This window comes from Microcaecilia unicolor, chromosome 7 (assembly GCF_901765095.1).
Source record: "Microcaecilia unicolor chromosome 7, aMicUni1.1, whole genome shotgun sequence".
Taxonomy (NCBI): Eukaryota; Metazoa; Chordata; class Amphibia; order Gymnophiona; family Siphonopidae; genus Microcaecilia; species Microcaecilia unicolor.
This window is the reverse complement of record NC_044037.1, coordinates 101,956,621-101,972,820: the sequence shown is the minus strand read 5'-3', so window position 1 is coordinate 101,972,820 and position 16,200 is coordinate 101,956,621. Positions and strand designations below refer to the sequence as shown.

General features: G+C 43.5%; 1 protein-coding gene across 8 annotated transcripts in view; it reads right to left on the bottom strand.

Annotated features, from left to right (window-relative positions):
• Window positions 1-16,200, bottom strand: part of LOC115474633 (sulfotransferase 1C4-like) — a 313,490-nt gene that overhangs the window by 38,387 nt on the left and 258,903 nt on the right. Inside the window, exons 1-2 of one of the 8 annotated variants that reach the window (XM_030210210.1) lie at window positions 15,275-15,432; window positions 9,711-9,900 (exon numbers count right to left, since the gene is read on the bottom strand). In XM_030210210.1, the coding sequence (XP_030066070.1) occupies window positions 9,711-9,867 (157 nt within the window). In that variant the 5' untranslated portion in view covers window positions 9,868-9,900; window positions 15,275-15,432. Of the gene's footprint in view, window positions 1-9,710; window positions 9,906-10,282; window positions 10,307-10,452; window positions 10,477-11,760; window positions 11,819-14,727; window positions 14,976-15,274; window positions 15,433-16,200 lie in introns of those variants that run through there. The other 7 variants (XM_030210205.1, XM_030210208.1, XM_030210207.1 and 4 more) reach the window with 7 other exon arrangements.

Genomic DNA, 16,200 nt, shown 5'->3' with positions numbered 1-16,200 from the left:
TTTCGATTATACCGATTTGGGCGCCCATCTCCCGATTTGGGTTGAAATATGGGCGTCTTTCTCTTTCGAAAATAAGCTGGATAGACTACTGCAATGCACTCTAGGCTGGTTGTAAAGAACAAATCATCAAGAAGCTTCAAACAGCCCAAAATACAGCAGCTAGACACATATTTGGTAAGACAAAATACGAGAGTGCCAAACCCCTAAGAGAAAAACTGCATTGGCTCCCATTCAAAGAATGTATTACATTCAAGGTCTGCACCTTGGTTCATAAGATCATTTACGGTGACACCCCGGTTTACATGTCAGACCTCATAGACTTGCCACCCAGAAATACTAAAAGATCAGCATGCACATTCCTAAATCTTCATTTCCCCAGGTGCAAAGGACTAAAATACAAATTAACACATGCATCCAGCTTTTCCTACATAGGTATGCAGCTATGGAATGCATTACCACTTGACGTGAAAAAACAAAGCGACCTAACCAACTTTCGGAAATTATTGAAAACCTGCCTCTTTAACAAGGCATACCGAAATGATCCTTCATAAGAACTTTAACGCATTACCTCTTTACCTATTATCCTGAATGTGTTCTCTTTATACCTGTTTGCTCAATTTTATTTTGTCATTCATGTTCGATGTAATACAACTTGTATCTCTCATTCTGGAATGGCGATTGCCATGACGGAACAATGTAAGCCACATTGAGCCTGCAAATAGGTGGGAAAATGTGGGATATAAATGCAACAAATAAATAAATAAATATTCAGCGGCATTTAACCAGTTAGTTTTGCTGAATAATCACCACTGACCACTATACTGAAAGCCAGCTATTTTGTGGGCAAAGTTACCGTAGCATTTAACCACCTAATTTAAGTGGTCAAATCGGACTGCATAAAACTCAGTACTATCTTTATGAGGTGCCACTTAACTGCATAAGAGAGAGCCAGCTGCACAAACCCGGATATTCAATGCCAATGCCCAGATATTGCCCAGCATCGACTATCTGGGGATAATGCTGCTGGTGACTAAAAAACACTCACCGACACCAGCTGAATATCTACCCCATAGTATTTAGGATTACCCTCATTAAAAGAAATTGTATGATGTGAAAACCACCAGCAAGCCTTCTCAGGAGTAGTCCCCACACTCTGGAGCTTATTTTTAGAGAGAGGCTACATCTCACTCGAGACTACTTCAGGAAGTAGGTGAAAGCCTTGCTCTTCTACCAAGCCTTTAATACATAGTTTGACTGACTATACACCACTCTGAACCTGGACTAGCTTGCTACACACACTGTAAATTAGACCAGTTCCTTATATCTTGTTTAACTATAGAAAGAACTTGCCTTGAGTTTAGCCATCTATTTATCCCAACTGACTCTGTACCACCCATCTTGCCCCCATCTATATATCTGTATTTGGCCTTTAAGGTAATCTCTTGTTATGACTGGAGAAACGTGAGCCCTTGTGCCCCGACTGAGCACGGCTAGGATGGAGTGACACCGCACTCGGTCAGGCAGACAGACAACCCCTAGCTTCACCTGGGGAGCGACTGCCGTTCCCTGGGAGTTGAGCTCCCAGGTTCGGGCAGCCACCTGACCAGGACTTCTGGAACCGGCGGGGTTGCACGACCACTGACCAGACAGGCAGGCAAACAAACAGACACAGTCCAAAAGCCAGGTAAATCTATAGGGCAAAGAGTAGTCAAAAACAGTCCAAGGTCAAGACAGGCAGCAAAACAAGCGAGGTCCGGGAAACAAGCCGAGGTCTGGAACACTGGAACTGAAAGCAAGGAGCACCGGCATGAACCTCAAGCACAATTGAGGCCGAAGCACGAAGGATTGGAGGCAGGGCTTTAAATAGTGTAGGAATCTGTCTCAAACATGTGCAGCTGATCCAAGATGGCTGCCCCCATCAGCAGAGTAGCACAATGCCCAAATATGGGCTTCCTTCCTGTTCTCGTATACAAGATGGCTGCCCCCTCCTGAGCTAGCCAAGATGGCTGCTGTCCTTGATCCAACCAAGATGACGGCTGCCAGAAATAGGAAACAGAAACAGACCCATCCTGGAGAAACCACATCCAAAATAGCCAGCTATCTCTGCCGGACCGCACCTCGCCAGCGAATCGGCTGCGCAGGCCTGGAACCAGGTAACATCTCTCTATTTATGTGATACTCATTGAGTGCTGTAATTATTTGTTCATAAGTCTACTCCTGATGGAAAGCCGAAAAACAACCTGTGTTGAGTAAGCGAGTTTGTCTGGGATTGTGTCTCCATACCTGTTTTTGGACTAACAGAAGAAAGGGGGTGTTGATGCCCCTGTATAAGTCGTTGGTGAGGCCCCACCTGGAGTATTGTGTTCAGTTTTGGAGGCCGTATCTTGTTAAGGATGTAAAAAGAATTGAAGCGGTGCAAAGAAAAGCTACGAGAATGGTATGGGATTTGCGTTACAAGACGTATGAGGAGAGACTTGCTGAACTAAACATGTATACTCTGGAGGAAAGGAGAAACAGGGGTGATATGATACAGACGTTCAAATATTGAAAGGTATTAATCCTCAAACGAACCTTTTCCGGAGATGGGAAGGTGGTAGAACGAGAGGACATGAAATGAGATTGAAGGGGGGCAGACTCAAGAAAAATGTCAGGAAGTATTTTTTCACGGAGAGAGTAGTGGATGCTTGGAATGCCCTCCCGTGGGAGGTGGTGGAAATGAAAACGGTAACGGAATTCAAACATGCGTGGGATAAGCATAAAGGAATCTTGTGCCGAAGGAATGGATCCTCAGGAGCTTAGTCAAGATCGGGAGGCGGGGCAGACTTATACGGTCTGTGCCAGAGCCGGTGGTGGGCAGCGGGACTGGTGGTTGGGAGGCGGGGATAGTGCTGGACAGACTTGTACGGTCTGTGCCAGAGCCGGTGGTTGGGAGGCAGGGCTGGTGATTGGGAGGTGAGGATATTGCTGGGCAGACTTATATGGTCTGTGCCAGAGCCGGTGGTTGGGAGGAGGGGCTGGTGGTTGGGAGGCGGGGATAGTGCTGGGCAGACTTATACGGTCTGTGCCCTGAACAGCACAGGTACAAATCAAAGTAGGGTATACACAAAAAGCAGCAAATACGAGTTATCTTGTTGGGCAGACTGGATGGACCGTGCAGGTCTTTTTCTGCCATCATCTACTATGTTACTATGTTACTATGTAAATAGCAATCAATAAAGAAAGTTCTCAATAAAGAAAGCTCTTTCATCGACCTTGATCATCTTGGTGCTTTATTCCTTCCACTTTTGAAGTTTTGCGTGTGCTGTTGTATAGGAGTACTGGTTTTCTTCTCGCATTTTCAACTACATCAAGCACAGTTTGAAGAGTGTGTGTTCTGGGCATGGTTTGGATGGACCTTATTAGTATACATCCCTATTTTGCAATGGAAATTCACATCTACTTCATCAAATTGAAATATCAGATCGTCACCTGTTCTCTTGCTCACATAAGCATAAGCAAATTACTCGTTTGGACCTGGGCTTTAAAAAAAAAAGAGTGATTGAGGGGGACTTTCCAACCATTTGAGATTTGGAGCTTGGTTTCTTAACTGGTTCCCTTGGATGTGCAGTTTTGTAAAACCTGCCATTTCTACCCATGCAAATCTTGGCATTTACGCATGCAGGTTGTAAAGTCTGCCACTTGTGTCGGTGCCACTGTTTACAAAAATAGCGCCCCAAGTGTCACCTAATACACAAGTACGATATTTCCCACGACCTTTTAAGTATTTTACAAAATACTCTACATTCAGCGAGTCTTCCTTAAAATATTCTGCCAACTGTGAACATCCTGACTTTTATGTCCCTTTTCCCACCTAGACGATATATACAAACCTAGGCTTTTTTTTGTGGCTCAATGGATTTTAAATTTGTCCTTAACAGAGAGACCTACTCCATTCCTTTTTATTATTATTATTATTATTTGTAGCATTTGTACCCCACATTATCCCACCTATCTGCAGGCTCAATGTGGCTTACATTTGCCGTAGTGGCGACTGCCATTTCCGGTCTACAGAGTTGTACATGGTTTTACATTCAGTGCGTACATACATGGTATAGGAATACATTGTGATCTTGCGTAGGTGACAACATTATATTGTTGCTCAGTTATCGACATTAGGGTAGAAAGTGATAGTGTTTGGCAGAGAGAATAATCAGCATTGTGTGGTTCCATAGTAATCGATTTTATATTTGAAGTGGGGTTGTTTGTTTATTAAAAGCATTGAGGTTATTCGATCGAGTGATTAAGGTCGATCCAGTCTTAATCTTCAGTCTTATTGTTTAGTAATTATGATGGTTGTTTGTGGTATGCCTTCTTGAATAAGTCAGTTTTCAATAGTCTTCTGAAGATGGTTAAATCTTGCATTGTTTTTATGTTCTTCGGAAGTTGTTTTTATGTTCTTTCCTTTCTGAAAACAGTGTGGTTATCTCCCAGTTCTGTTTTTCTACTATGATTCAATGACTGCAACTCTATCAGCATTTTCTTTCAGCACAGTGGTTTGTAGGTCAATAATTTGGTTACATTATGAGCATTTACAGATGTGCTCCCTCCCTCCCTCCCACCCTATCAGCATTTCCTTTCAGCACAGTGGTTTGTAGGTCAATAATTTGGTTACATTACAAGCATTTACAGATGTGCTCCCTCCCTCCCTCTCTCTTTGTTTCTTATCTGAGCTCCATTTTACTCTGAGCTGGCTCACTCTAACTCTTGCTTTCACTGTATGACTTCCAATATTGGGCAAATGACTGTGGGATTCTATTCTGTCAGGCGGACACGTGTTGCCCATTTCCCTCTGTCTTGCTTTTCCAACCTAATCCATTCTTCTACCAGAACCTGACCTGTCGATGCTTGAAACATAACACTGGTAACAGAGGTGATTAGAGCTGAACCAATGCTGGCGTTAGTGAGCGCAGAATGCTCATAGGGCTCTAGCACAGGAGACAATGTGAGCGCCAACGATTAGTGCAAATAGCATACAAATGTAGTCAAACAGTTGTTAATTTCTCATTATCTCCCGAATGTTCAGAGAACAGCGCACAAAACAAAGCCGCTCTTACCACTGAAAACCTAACACCAGCTCGGAGCAGGCATTAGGGTGCTTGAAGAGAGGCTATCTCACGATTGTTTCTTTAAATTTGCTGGTTTTTATTTAATTTGGAAACAGAAGGAAGCACGTGTAAGCCCCTAAGCACTGGAAGTGATAGACGAATGTGTGCGAGTCAGAGCAAACCCAAAAGTGAAAGCACACATTGGTACCTGTTTCCTGCTCTTAAATATAAGCCTTCCAAGTTAAAAAAAAAAAAAAAAATTAAAAAGCTTATATTTAAAGGCACAGAAAACAGGCACTAATCTGTGCTTCACTTTCGGTTTTGCCTGGCATATGTCCATAAGAGCTGAGCTGACTGTTAAACTCTTCTGCACATGTGCCAAGCCATGTTCCCCCCTTGCTTTTGCGCATGTGCCAAGCCATGTTCCCCCCTTGCTTTTGCTTTTACAGCGCGCATATAATTTGAATACCATTTCCTTTGAGCATTGTTGAGCTAGTTTTCTGCTGTGTTCTGGCACTATGGGTTCTGCTCGGTTGGCTTTACAGCGAGAAGTCTGAGCATTGGCCCCTACAGTCTTAAATTCCTATCCAGTATCTGATGGATCTCTTCACTGAGAGGATCTTTTACAAAGCTGCGCTACCGATTCTGTGTGGCAAATGAGAGGAAGCTCATTAAATTTCTATGGGCTTCCTCTCATTTGTCGCACGGGAATCGCTAGCATGGCTTTGTGAAAGAAGCCCAGAGTCTGGACAGACCTGCTGTCTTGAAGTTGAAAAATGGAGTAAATTACAGTAACTTAGGTGAACAGTTATTATAGTTTCACACAAGATGGGAAATAGCAATTGAGGATCCCTTTACATCCATATTTCAGGTATCTTGCATTTCACAGAGCCAGTGATTCACTTCATCTTAATCTGATATACCACCCGTGTGATGGAAAATATTAAAAATTGCTTTTCAGTCTTGCTTTAATCGATAATACATTTTTAAAATCCCCAGTCTTTGACCCAAAAGTGACTTTCCTGGTATATCTCAAAGAACAATGTATGAGATAAGGCACCTCTCAAGAACAGGTTTGCACAAGCTGGCTTCAGAGGCATTCCAGCCTGTTCTTGAGAGGTGCCTTATCTCATACATTGTTCTTTGAGATATACCAGGAAAGTCACTTTTGGGTCAAAATTAAAAAGCTTATATTTAAAGGCACAGAAAACAGGCACTAATCTGTGCTTCACTTTCGGGTTTGCCTAGCATATGTCCATAAGAGCTGAGCTGACTGTTAAACTCTTCTGCGCATGTGCCAAGCCATGTTTCCCCCTTGCTTTTGCTTTTACAAAAAGCAGATACGAGATAAGGCACCTCTCAAGAACAGGTTGGAATGCCTCTGAAGCCAGCTTGTGCAGGAGGGAGGCGGGGTATGTTTGCGGTTCGGGAGATAAGCCACCTGGCCAGTGGTTTGTTTACCTGAACTGAGAGCATATGACTGAAACCTCATACATTCCTGGATAAGTTTTAGCTTAATAAAAAGGGGGCTTTTTGCAGCAGAGCCTTGGGGCTCATTCTGTGGATGGACGCATCGTGCAGAAAAGACCTGTTCTTGGTCTGGAGACTTTGGGCTTTTCGCTGCAACGGGCCCCCCAGCTGATGAGATAAGGGCCTGAATGATGTAATTCCTGACTAGTGATGATGTATGTATATATATATATATATATATATATATATATATATATATATATAGACATCTTTCTTATTTTACTTTTCTATAGCCTTCCTTTAGTAATGTACTCAATTAGTGTGTGTATTTCTTAATCATTGTGATACAGTAACAATAATGACTTATACACTCTCCAATTAAAGTGCAAATGAAGAGTTTCATTTACCCAATATGAATCTAAAAGAATCTGTAGTATTTTAGTCTTTGAGCAGTCTGTGGTGATCAAGTGAGCAGGCTGCAATACCGAAGCAATATACACCTGTCATAAAATATCTAAGCAGTTTTATGTTTCCCCTTATTTATATTTTGTAAATTTAAAGCACACATGGAAGAATCTATATACACAATGTTGAAAAACTGGCACCGGAAAAAAAAAAGGAAAATTAGTGCAGAGTGCTAACCTATAAGAGCGTTCCAAGTTCAGCTCTGTTTATAGAATAACGCTTAGAGCCGATTCCTACACCGGTATTTATGCCAGCTGAAACCTGGAATAAACACTGGTGCCCAGCTCTTGGTGTTTGGATGCGGGAATGGTGCTATTCTATAACACCACACACAATTTTTTTGACCGCCCCTGCCTCGCTAGTGGAGTTAAGCACCCGGTGTTATAGAATAATGCGCAGGAAGATGCACACCCAAATTTCAATTACTGCAATAATTGATTGTCAACATCAAATTTATTGCTAGTTAAAGGCTCATTAGCTAATTATTTTGCACACACAACTTGGATCCACATGCAAATTTCATCATTAGATATATATATTTTTTATTTATTTGGATTTTGCTCACACCTTTTTCAGTAGTAGCTCAAGGTGAGTTACATTCAGGTACGCTGGGTATTTCTCTATCCCTGGAGGGCTCACAATCTAGTTTTGTACCTGAGGCAATAGAGGGTTAAGTGATTTGCCCAAGATCACAAGGAGCAGCAGCAGGATTTGAACCTACAACCTCTGGTTGTCAAGAGGGGTGAGCTAACCACTAGGCCACTCCAAGGACCTAGATTACACTATAACATGAACAGATGTAAAATAAACTATTATTACCAACAATGTAACTAAGACAAGACAGGAAGGCAGAATAGTGCTAGACAACAACAGGGAAGCTGCTATAGGGTAATTGCCACAAAGTACAGATGACTAACCTGTTTTAATCAGGTGAAAATGCCATTGAGAAATAGTGAACTTTTAGCACATGATTTAAAACACTGAAATGAGGGTTATGCATGAATATAAGGGAGAGTGTAACACAGGATAGGGACAACCACACCGAAGCAAGCATGTCTTGTATGGTCTAACTGGACTTTTAGATGGGAGGGTATAACCAGAATGGATTATTGAGATGAGTATAAGGGAATTTGAGAGAAATTGTGGAGAACCCAAGTAAAATGCTTAATGAGTAATGAGACCTTGGAATGCAATACAATAGCTGACCGGTAACCAATGTTCAGCACAAAGTAGCGGAATGACTATCAAAATTTTAGCACCAACTAATAACTTAAATGAGGTATTTTGTATCGGTTGCAATCTCCTAACAGTATAGAGAGATAATCTGTGATATAAGGAATTACAATAGTCCAGTCAGGACTAATGTTTGGCGAAGTCTTAATGATTTCTGATCCAAGAGAGGGCAAATCCTGATATCAGTGTGAAAAAGGATTTCTACTACTACTAATACTTATTTCTATAGCGCTACTAGACGTACGCAGCGCTGTACACTTGAACATGAAGAGACAGTCTCTGCTCGACAGAGCTTACAATCTAATTAGGATCTTAATAAGACTAGAAATATGTGTATTAAATTTGAGAAATGTATCCGAAATAACACCAGGAACTTTTACAAAGACCTTAAGAGTCAATTGAACCCCTTGGATTTTAAGCTGATCTAATTCAAGGGTAAGGCTTTACCAAGTAAAGAGAACAGCCTCTCTCTTGGAGGTATTCAGTTTCATACAGCATTGAGTGAGCCACTCTGCAATGTTATCAATTTTAGCACTGAGATCTTGGAGCTCAATACTTCTTTAAGAAGGCTAAAGCAGGGAAAGGGGGGGGGGGGGAGCCCCTGAGCACCACAGATTTTTCTCTTCTTTCAGCCCCACCACTATCTCAGGAACTCGAGTCTCACATAATATCATGCTTTCTCCTTTGTGTTCCTATCCTTGCTCACTCTCTCTTTTTACTACCCCCCACCAAACAGGGGCATAGCCAGACCTCAGATTTTAAAAGGCCTGAACCCAAAGTGGGGGCACAAAATGTTGCCCTGCCTCCCCTCCTCCCAAAACAATCCCATATACCTGAGCTGGCGGGGGCCCCAAGCCCCGACAGTGGAAACCCTCCTCCAGCTGAAGCTTGGTGCTTTTCCTGGGCTGCCACAGTGCAAGATTTCCACTCCTGCGTATGCTCGGTTTTCAGCAAACTGAGCCTACATTGGAAAGGCCCACCTGCTGCATATGCTTGGAGGGGGGGAGGGGGGAATGCCAGTGCAGTGGCGGCACAGGAAATGTGACATGCTTCAGTTGGAGAAGGACTTCCACTGATAGGACTTGGGGATCTCCATCAGCCAAGTAGAAGATAGTGCCTCAACATTGGGGGGGGGGGGGGGGGGGGGGGGACCAAACCCCAACTGGAGGGGCCAAGCTCCCCAAGGACACTTCCCACCCCCCACTGCCTCCAAACAGCACTCTTTTGCATTCTCCATTCTTAGTGCTGCCTTCCTTGCAGGAGTTGCAGAAAATATTTCCTTACTTCCGGCTGCTGATTGGCTCATTCTGCTGATCTAGACCAATCAGAAGCAAAAAGTGGGGAATAAACAGCTGCAGTAAACAGGCAGCTTCCTGCCTCACAGGGTTGGTTGGTGGTACTATCTGCCAAAGTTTCTGCTTAAATTGTTCATGTTACATGATGTTAAAGGGAGGTTACCTGCTTTGGGATAGGTACAGATGAGGAGGTCATCTGGCCGGTATTGGAAGTTCCAGATCTTCTCCCAGTTCTTACAGGTCAATTCTGGGAGAGGAATTCCATTGACATAATCTAATTTAAGGCGCATCATCTTCTTAACGTCAACATCTTCTGTCATCTTCGGATAATGATTTCAGCTGTGACTGCAGTTCTATGACAAAAAGATAAAGTTAAAGCCATTTATTATTTTTCCATACATCATTCACAGCAGCTTTTTCTGTTCGGAAAGCTGGAACTGTAGAAGTCTTGAGTTCTCTTCATTGCCAGCACTCCTGCACCACGCCCCACAGTGCTTCTCAATCCAGTCACATTCCCGCACCCCTCCCCACAGTGCTTCCCAATCCAGTCACATTCCAGCACCATCCTCACAGTACTTCCCACTCCAGTCATGTTCCTGCAACATTCCCCACAGTACTTCCCACTCCAGTCATGTTCCTGCAACATTCCCCACAGTACTTCCCACTCCAGTCACATTTCTGTACCATTCCCCACAGTGCTTCCCATTCCAGTCATGTTCCTGCAACATTCCTCACAGTGCTTTCCGCTCCAGTCACGTTCCTGCACCATTCCCCACAGTACTTCCCGCTCCAGTCACATTCCTGCACCATTCCCCATAGTGCGTCCCACTCCGGTCATGTTCCTGCACAATTTCCTACAATGCTTCCTGTTCAGTTACATGTCCCTGGGTAAAACAGTGTTTCACCTGTGGAAATGTGCTTTTTGAAACTTGCCCATCCTGTATTTCAGTAAAAGAGTACAGGCAGTTGCACAACACTTGTACTTTTACTGGCACTGGACGGAAGTGGTTCTTGAGGTCGGGGTTAAGGCTGGAGATTGAAGTGGGGAGAATGAGGAAAAGCACACATAAATATCTGCACAAGAAAAACTATGTGGACATGCCCCACTGCATGCTGGTGCTTCTAGTTCTATCTATCTAGTGTGCAAGATGACTCCAGGGAGGGCTCTGTGTGGACACAGAGTTCCTCAAGGAGCTCTTTCTAGAGAATGAGAAAAGGCTTTAACTCAGGAAGGGAAGAGGAAGAATTCATGAGGACTGATAAGGACTGAAAGACCCTTCAGTTCTTGTTTAACACCAAGGCTTGTTGGGGAGACAGGATGGAGCATGCAAGTCTTTATCTGCCGACGTTTACTATGTTACTGTGGAACTCGTTTTCAAAAGAGAAAAACTTCTCAAAAGATGCACAAAATGGCAGATGGACATTTTCCCCACCAAAACATCTTAATCACAATTTCTGAAAAGACAGAATTGGGACATTTTTCATTGTGTTTGTTCAAACAGAAAGGGGGCGTGTTGGAGGCGTGTTTTGGGCACACTTACAATCTGGACGTTTTTCTGCGATAATGGAACAGAAAAAAAAAGGTCCAGGGCAGAAAAGAAGTTTGTCTTTATCTAGACCTGTTTCAGTCACGAAGAGGTGCCCTAACTGACCACTGAAGGGATTAAAGCTTGACCCCCCTCAATTCCCCAGTGGTTACTGACCTCCTCTTACCTCCCATAGATGTGACACTGACAGTAGATACCAGGCTCTATAACAGCTCCAGATATTATGGCCTTTCCTAAGAAAGCAGCAAGTGGATGGAGTAGCCTAGTGGTCAGTGAACCACAGAACCCAGGTTCAATTCCCACTACAGCTCTTTCATTTCAGTACAAATATGTGCGCCCTCCTGGAACTCAGAAATACCTCGTGAGACCCCGAGTGAGGGTTATAGGGGTAGCTCTGCGTATAACTGTGCCAGGAAAGGTATATAAATTTAAAAGTAAATGTTTTTAATCACCTGAGCCATGAAGCCTCTTGCCTCACATCAGAGGCAACAGTTTCTCTCATTTAGTAACTGTCTCGATGAGGCCACTGGCTAGTAGGTCAAGCAGTCTGTGGCTGGTGGGGCTGCCCCGCCCCTGACACAGCCTATAAAGCTCTCAGGTCTTCTGAGATTCAGGTCTGGCCTCAGTAAGGCTTGCAAGTGTTAACCAGAAAGAAATTTGTCTTACCTCAGCCAGGTCACAGCTGCTAAATGTATTCAGTGAAGTCATAGACTTGAGCTTCAGTTCTTCCTTCCCTGGTCCTCTTTAACCCAGCCTGGCCCTGTTTTTTAGTCTCTCAGGTATTGACTCCACCTCTCCTGGCTCACTTCCTCCCACGGTGGGACAGGACCAAAGCTCTTAAGGTGGCCCAGGCTATCAGAGGGACTTTTCTTAAGGGTGAGGGGCAGTTTTCTATAAAAACACTCCTGTACCAAAACTCTGCTAAGCTACTGTAAAATTAATCTTGCTTTGATAATTGAGATTAATCACATAACTCAAAACTGACAGAAAATGGACTGGGTTTTGGAAAAGCGATCTTCAGTTGAACTCAACCCGACACTGTGCCTTCTTTTGATCACCCCTTTACTTTGCAACTCCCTGCCCCAGGCTCTGCGCACTAAGCCATCAATTCTTAGCATTTAAGCAGCACTGAAGACATTTTTATTTCAAAAGGCCTATGGTGACCACTAAGTGATCAGGGTTGATGACCCAGGCATGACTGACACGATCTATATCTCTTCTCTCTACTCTTCGGTTCCTTTTCTTTATTATTATTGATTGGAGTTCCTTTATCCCTATTATTAATATGTAAACCACTCTGTAGTGCTCTCATGAAGAGCAGTATATCATCAAGTTTAATAAACCATAACAATTTGCATTTGTGTGTCTTTTTCTCCGGGATTGCACTATGTGCAATCTGGCTTTTTGGGACCTGGATGTAGCTTTTGTCTGTATTTCTGTAGTTTCTTATTCTGTATTTAGTGAGGGTCTCCCTATCTCTGAGTTTGGGACCAATGAGTGATACTTTGATAGCATATAAGTTTGGTGTAGGGATCTGTAGCAGTCTTGCTTATTCTGTTTTACCATGTTGCACCTGTGGATCTACTTTTAGGTTTAAAGGAAAATGCTGAGAGAAGCCACAGAGCTCTCTCTCTCCTCCCCTTCCCCACCCCAACACAGCTGCATCGAAGAAGAGAGACTAGGTAAAAAGTAAATCCTTTCCCATATGTGTTGGAATAGGTGGACTACAAGGACTATGGCTCCACCAAAGTTTTCAGCCAGACCCAGCCCACCAGCTACTGTGCACTGGTCATCCACCTATGGAGGCAAGGGGCACAGGACCTCCTCTTCTCTTCCTCCTGCTGCTGCCACCCTCCCCCTTCCAAAGGTGAAGAGCTAAGCAGATTTAGCGCCAGCACGGAGAAGGACAGACCTGCTGTGCTCATGCACTGTCACATCTCACCCCAATTCCCCCTAGATGAAGTCCCGGGTCAGAGGGGGGGAATCAAGACAGCACATGAAAGTAAGCCTGTTCTTCTAGGCCTTGCACCGGTGCTGAATCCACTTTGCTCTCCACCTCTAGTAAGGAGGGCGGCAAAGAGGACGAAGAGAAAACAGGAAGATGCTAGATAAAGAGGGAGGGGAAAGAGAGATGCTGGACTGTTGGGGGAGGTGGTAGGAAAGAAAAAGAGAAATTTGGACTGTTTGAGGGGATAAGGAGGGAAAAGGTTGATGCCTAGCTGTTGGAGTGGAGGTATGGAGGAAAAAGGGGGATGCTGGACTGTTAGGAATGAGGTACAGAGGGAAAAGGGGGATGCTGGACTGTTGGAAATGGGGTAGGGAAGGAAATGGTCATGATCCCAGTATGAGGAAAATGTCATTAAAATCAGTGGTGAAACCTGGGGGTGGATTTTGGGGCAGAACTTGGTTCCATTAACCAAAGAGATGTTCCGCTGCCCCTGTTCTCTCAGTTTTAAAAGCCAGCGTTTTTAAGGTAAAAAGCATGGGATCCAGTTTTTATTGTCACCCCCAATAGCAGACAAATTCAAAAGGCATATATTTACACCTGCTGTCTATGGAGAAAATTCTAGAAATGGCACTTAAAATTCAGTAATGAAAAAAATCAGCACTAAACGGTATTCTATAATGGTCTTTCTGGGATCAACCCCCTTTATAGAATAGCATATAGCATTGCGGTCTGCGCTCAACTTTGGGCACGAGGAGTTTACACCAACTGAAACCAGGTGTAAATCCCAGCATGCACGTGCAGATCTCCCAAATTATATAACACTGCGTGCATTTTAAGGGAACACCCCTGACTGACCCATGGCCACGCTCCTTTGCAGAGCCACATGGAAATACTTAGATGCTAATAGCGCCTAAATGTGTTTTCACATGGATCTGCCGTTTCGGCCCTGTTTCAGCGCCTTGCATCCATTAGAACACTTTTCCACACTGAAGTAGCCTGCCAAAAAAACTGTTAACTGTTGGCTTAACTGTTCAGCGACACATATAGAATTTCCATTATGTATGGACATGAAATATTATAAATATGAACTTACATTTTTACTCTGTCCCTAATTTACATGCACGTGTTTGACATCAAAAATTTAATAGAACCCCTTTTTCATATGTAAAAGAGGTTTGACATGCACAAAAATTCCTAGGGATGTGGATTCATTCGTGTGCATTTGATTTATTAGTATGCCTTAACTTTAATGCATGCTAAATTCATTCGTCCATTCCGACCCTCCACTTATACCTCATACCATCACTATACAACTTTGTATTTGTTATCCACCGACTGGGCAAACAACTTTGACGGTACTATGTAAGCCACATTGAGCCTGCAAATAGGTGGGGAAATGTGGGGTACAAATGCAACAAATAAATAAATAAACAAATGCACACTATCCGATGAATTAGTGTGCGTGAAGTCAACTGGTGCATAATTAAAAACATTAACACACACTAAAACTTGTTATTAAAACAAATGTGTAAACTAAATTTAAAAATCCCTCTGAAAATTGGGGGAAACGGTCAAACGAACTAAAAATTTCGTCTTGTGCACAGTCTTAAAAAATAACCCCTCCTACTTTAAAGCGAGTAAAAGATTTAAGAACGGAACAACTAAGAAAAGCAAAAGAAACGTACATGGTATAAAAAGGACATTTAAAAGCCAGTTCCAGGATTCTGGTGGTGATCAGTTTTGTCTGGTGAGAGATCATCACTACTTACCTGTGTGGGAGGGGGTTTCTTCCTGTTAGCAGAAAGCTGCGTTTCTCTGCAATCTTTTTTTTCTCCTGCCTCTCCCTCAGACTCCAGAACTAAATTGGCACCGGGATTCGGAGGAGGAGACATGACATGAGTCAAAATCCAACCAAAGGACAGCAGTGAAAGCAGAAACCTAAGAAGCGTTGTTACGCAAGAGGAAGGATGAATCGTAGAAGGCTAATCCTTCCCTCCCAGTCCCCACGCCCACACCAGGGTTCAGTAGTTTGTAAGAGAGAATTATATAATCAGTCACCTTAGATAGCGCTTTCTTTTTGTTTTTTTCTTTTACTCTTTCCCCCAATCTATAGGTACAGAAAAGCAGTTAAGCTAAAACAAAAGTCTGAAATGTGTGAACAGCAATGCCTGGCTGGCTTCATCTCTAGTGCGTTGTTTGCACATTGTTCACAAACATTCATAATCGTCTCACCTCTTTAGATATTACATCGCCTGAATTCACTCTCTGTTCGCTTACCACAGAGAGATAAGGGAACATGATATGTGGTTTTTAAACATGACTAAGCGGAATTTAAATATCACCGGGAGAAGAGAAACTTTCCTGGGAGAGAATAGTCCTAAAGACTGGTGGTGGAGAGAAGGCGGAGTTGCAGACAAAGAAAACAAATGTGTTTTCCAGCAGCTTGGGAGCCAGCTTGGTAACATGCTAAAATCAGTTATAAAGTGTCAAGGGTCCATCAATCGCCAATGAGAGTCTCCTTTATCTCCTCCTGCACCCCTGTCCTGGCAGAGAGATGGTTAACATATACGGTCTGTGCCAGAGCCGGTGGTGGGAGGCAGGGATAGTGCTGGGCAGACTTATACGAAGAGGGCAGTACAAATAAAAAAGTAGCACATATGAATTTATCTTCTTGGGCAGACTGGATGGACCGTGCAGGTCTTTTTCGGTCGTCATCTACTATGTTACAATGTTACTATATATGTAAGAGGAGTTAGAAAATAAGGTGACTAATTTAAAGAAAGGTGTACATGAGGTCAGAGAGATGGTTGAATATTATCTCAGCTAGGGTAGGAGTTCTGAGAGAAGAAGACATGTCTCTGGTAAGTGAACACTATTTTGCTTTGGGAACTTAAAGATTGGGGTTTAAAGGAGGAATTGTAGGTTAGTGATAGGCAAAATCAAACATATAAATGGCAAGTGACCGACTCACCTGCAAATGCGCAGTACAGACTTCCCTCTCTGTCCCGCCCTCGCGTCATGACATCAGAGGGCGGAACAGAGAGGGAAACGGAGTCGGATGCCACCTGGAAACGAACATCGCGCGAACCAACCTCCACCCTCCCCCCGCCGCTCCCGCCCCCCTCCGCATCGGGCCCCCTGCACTGACCTGACAGCGC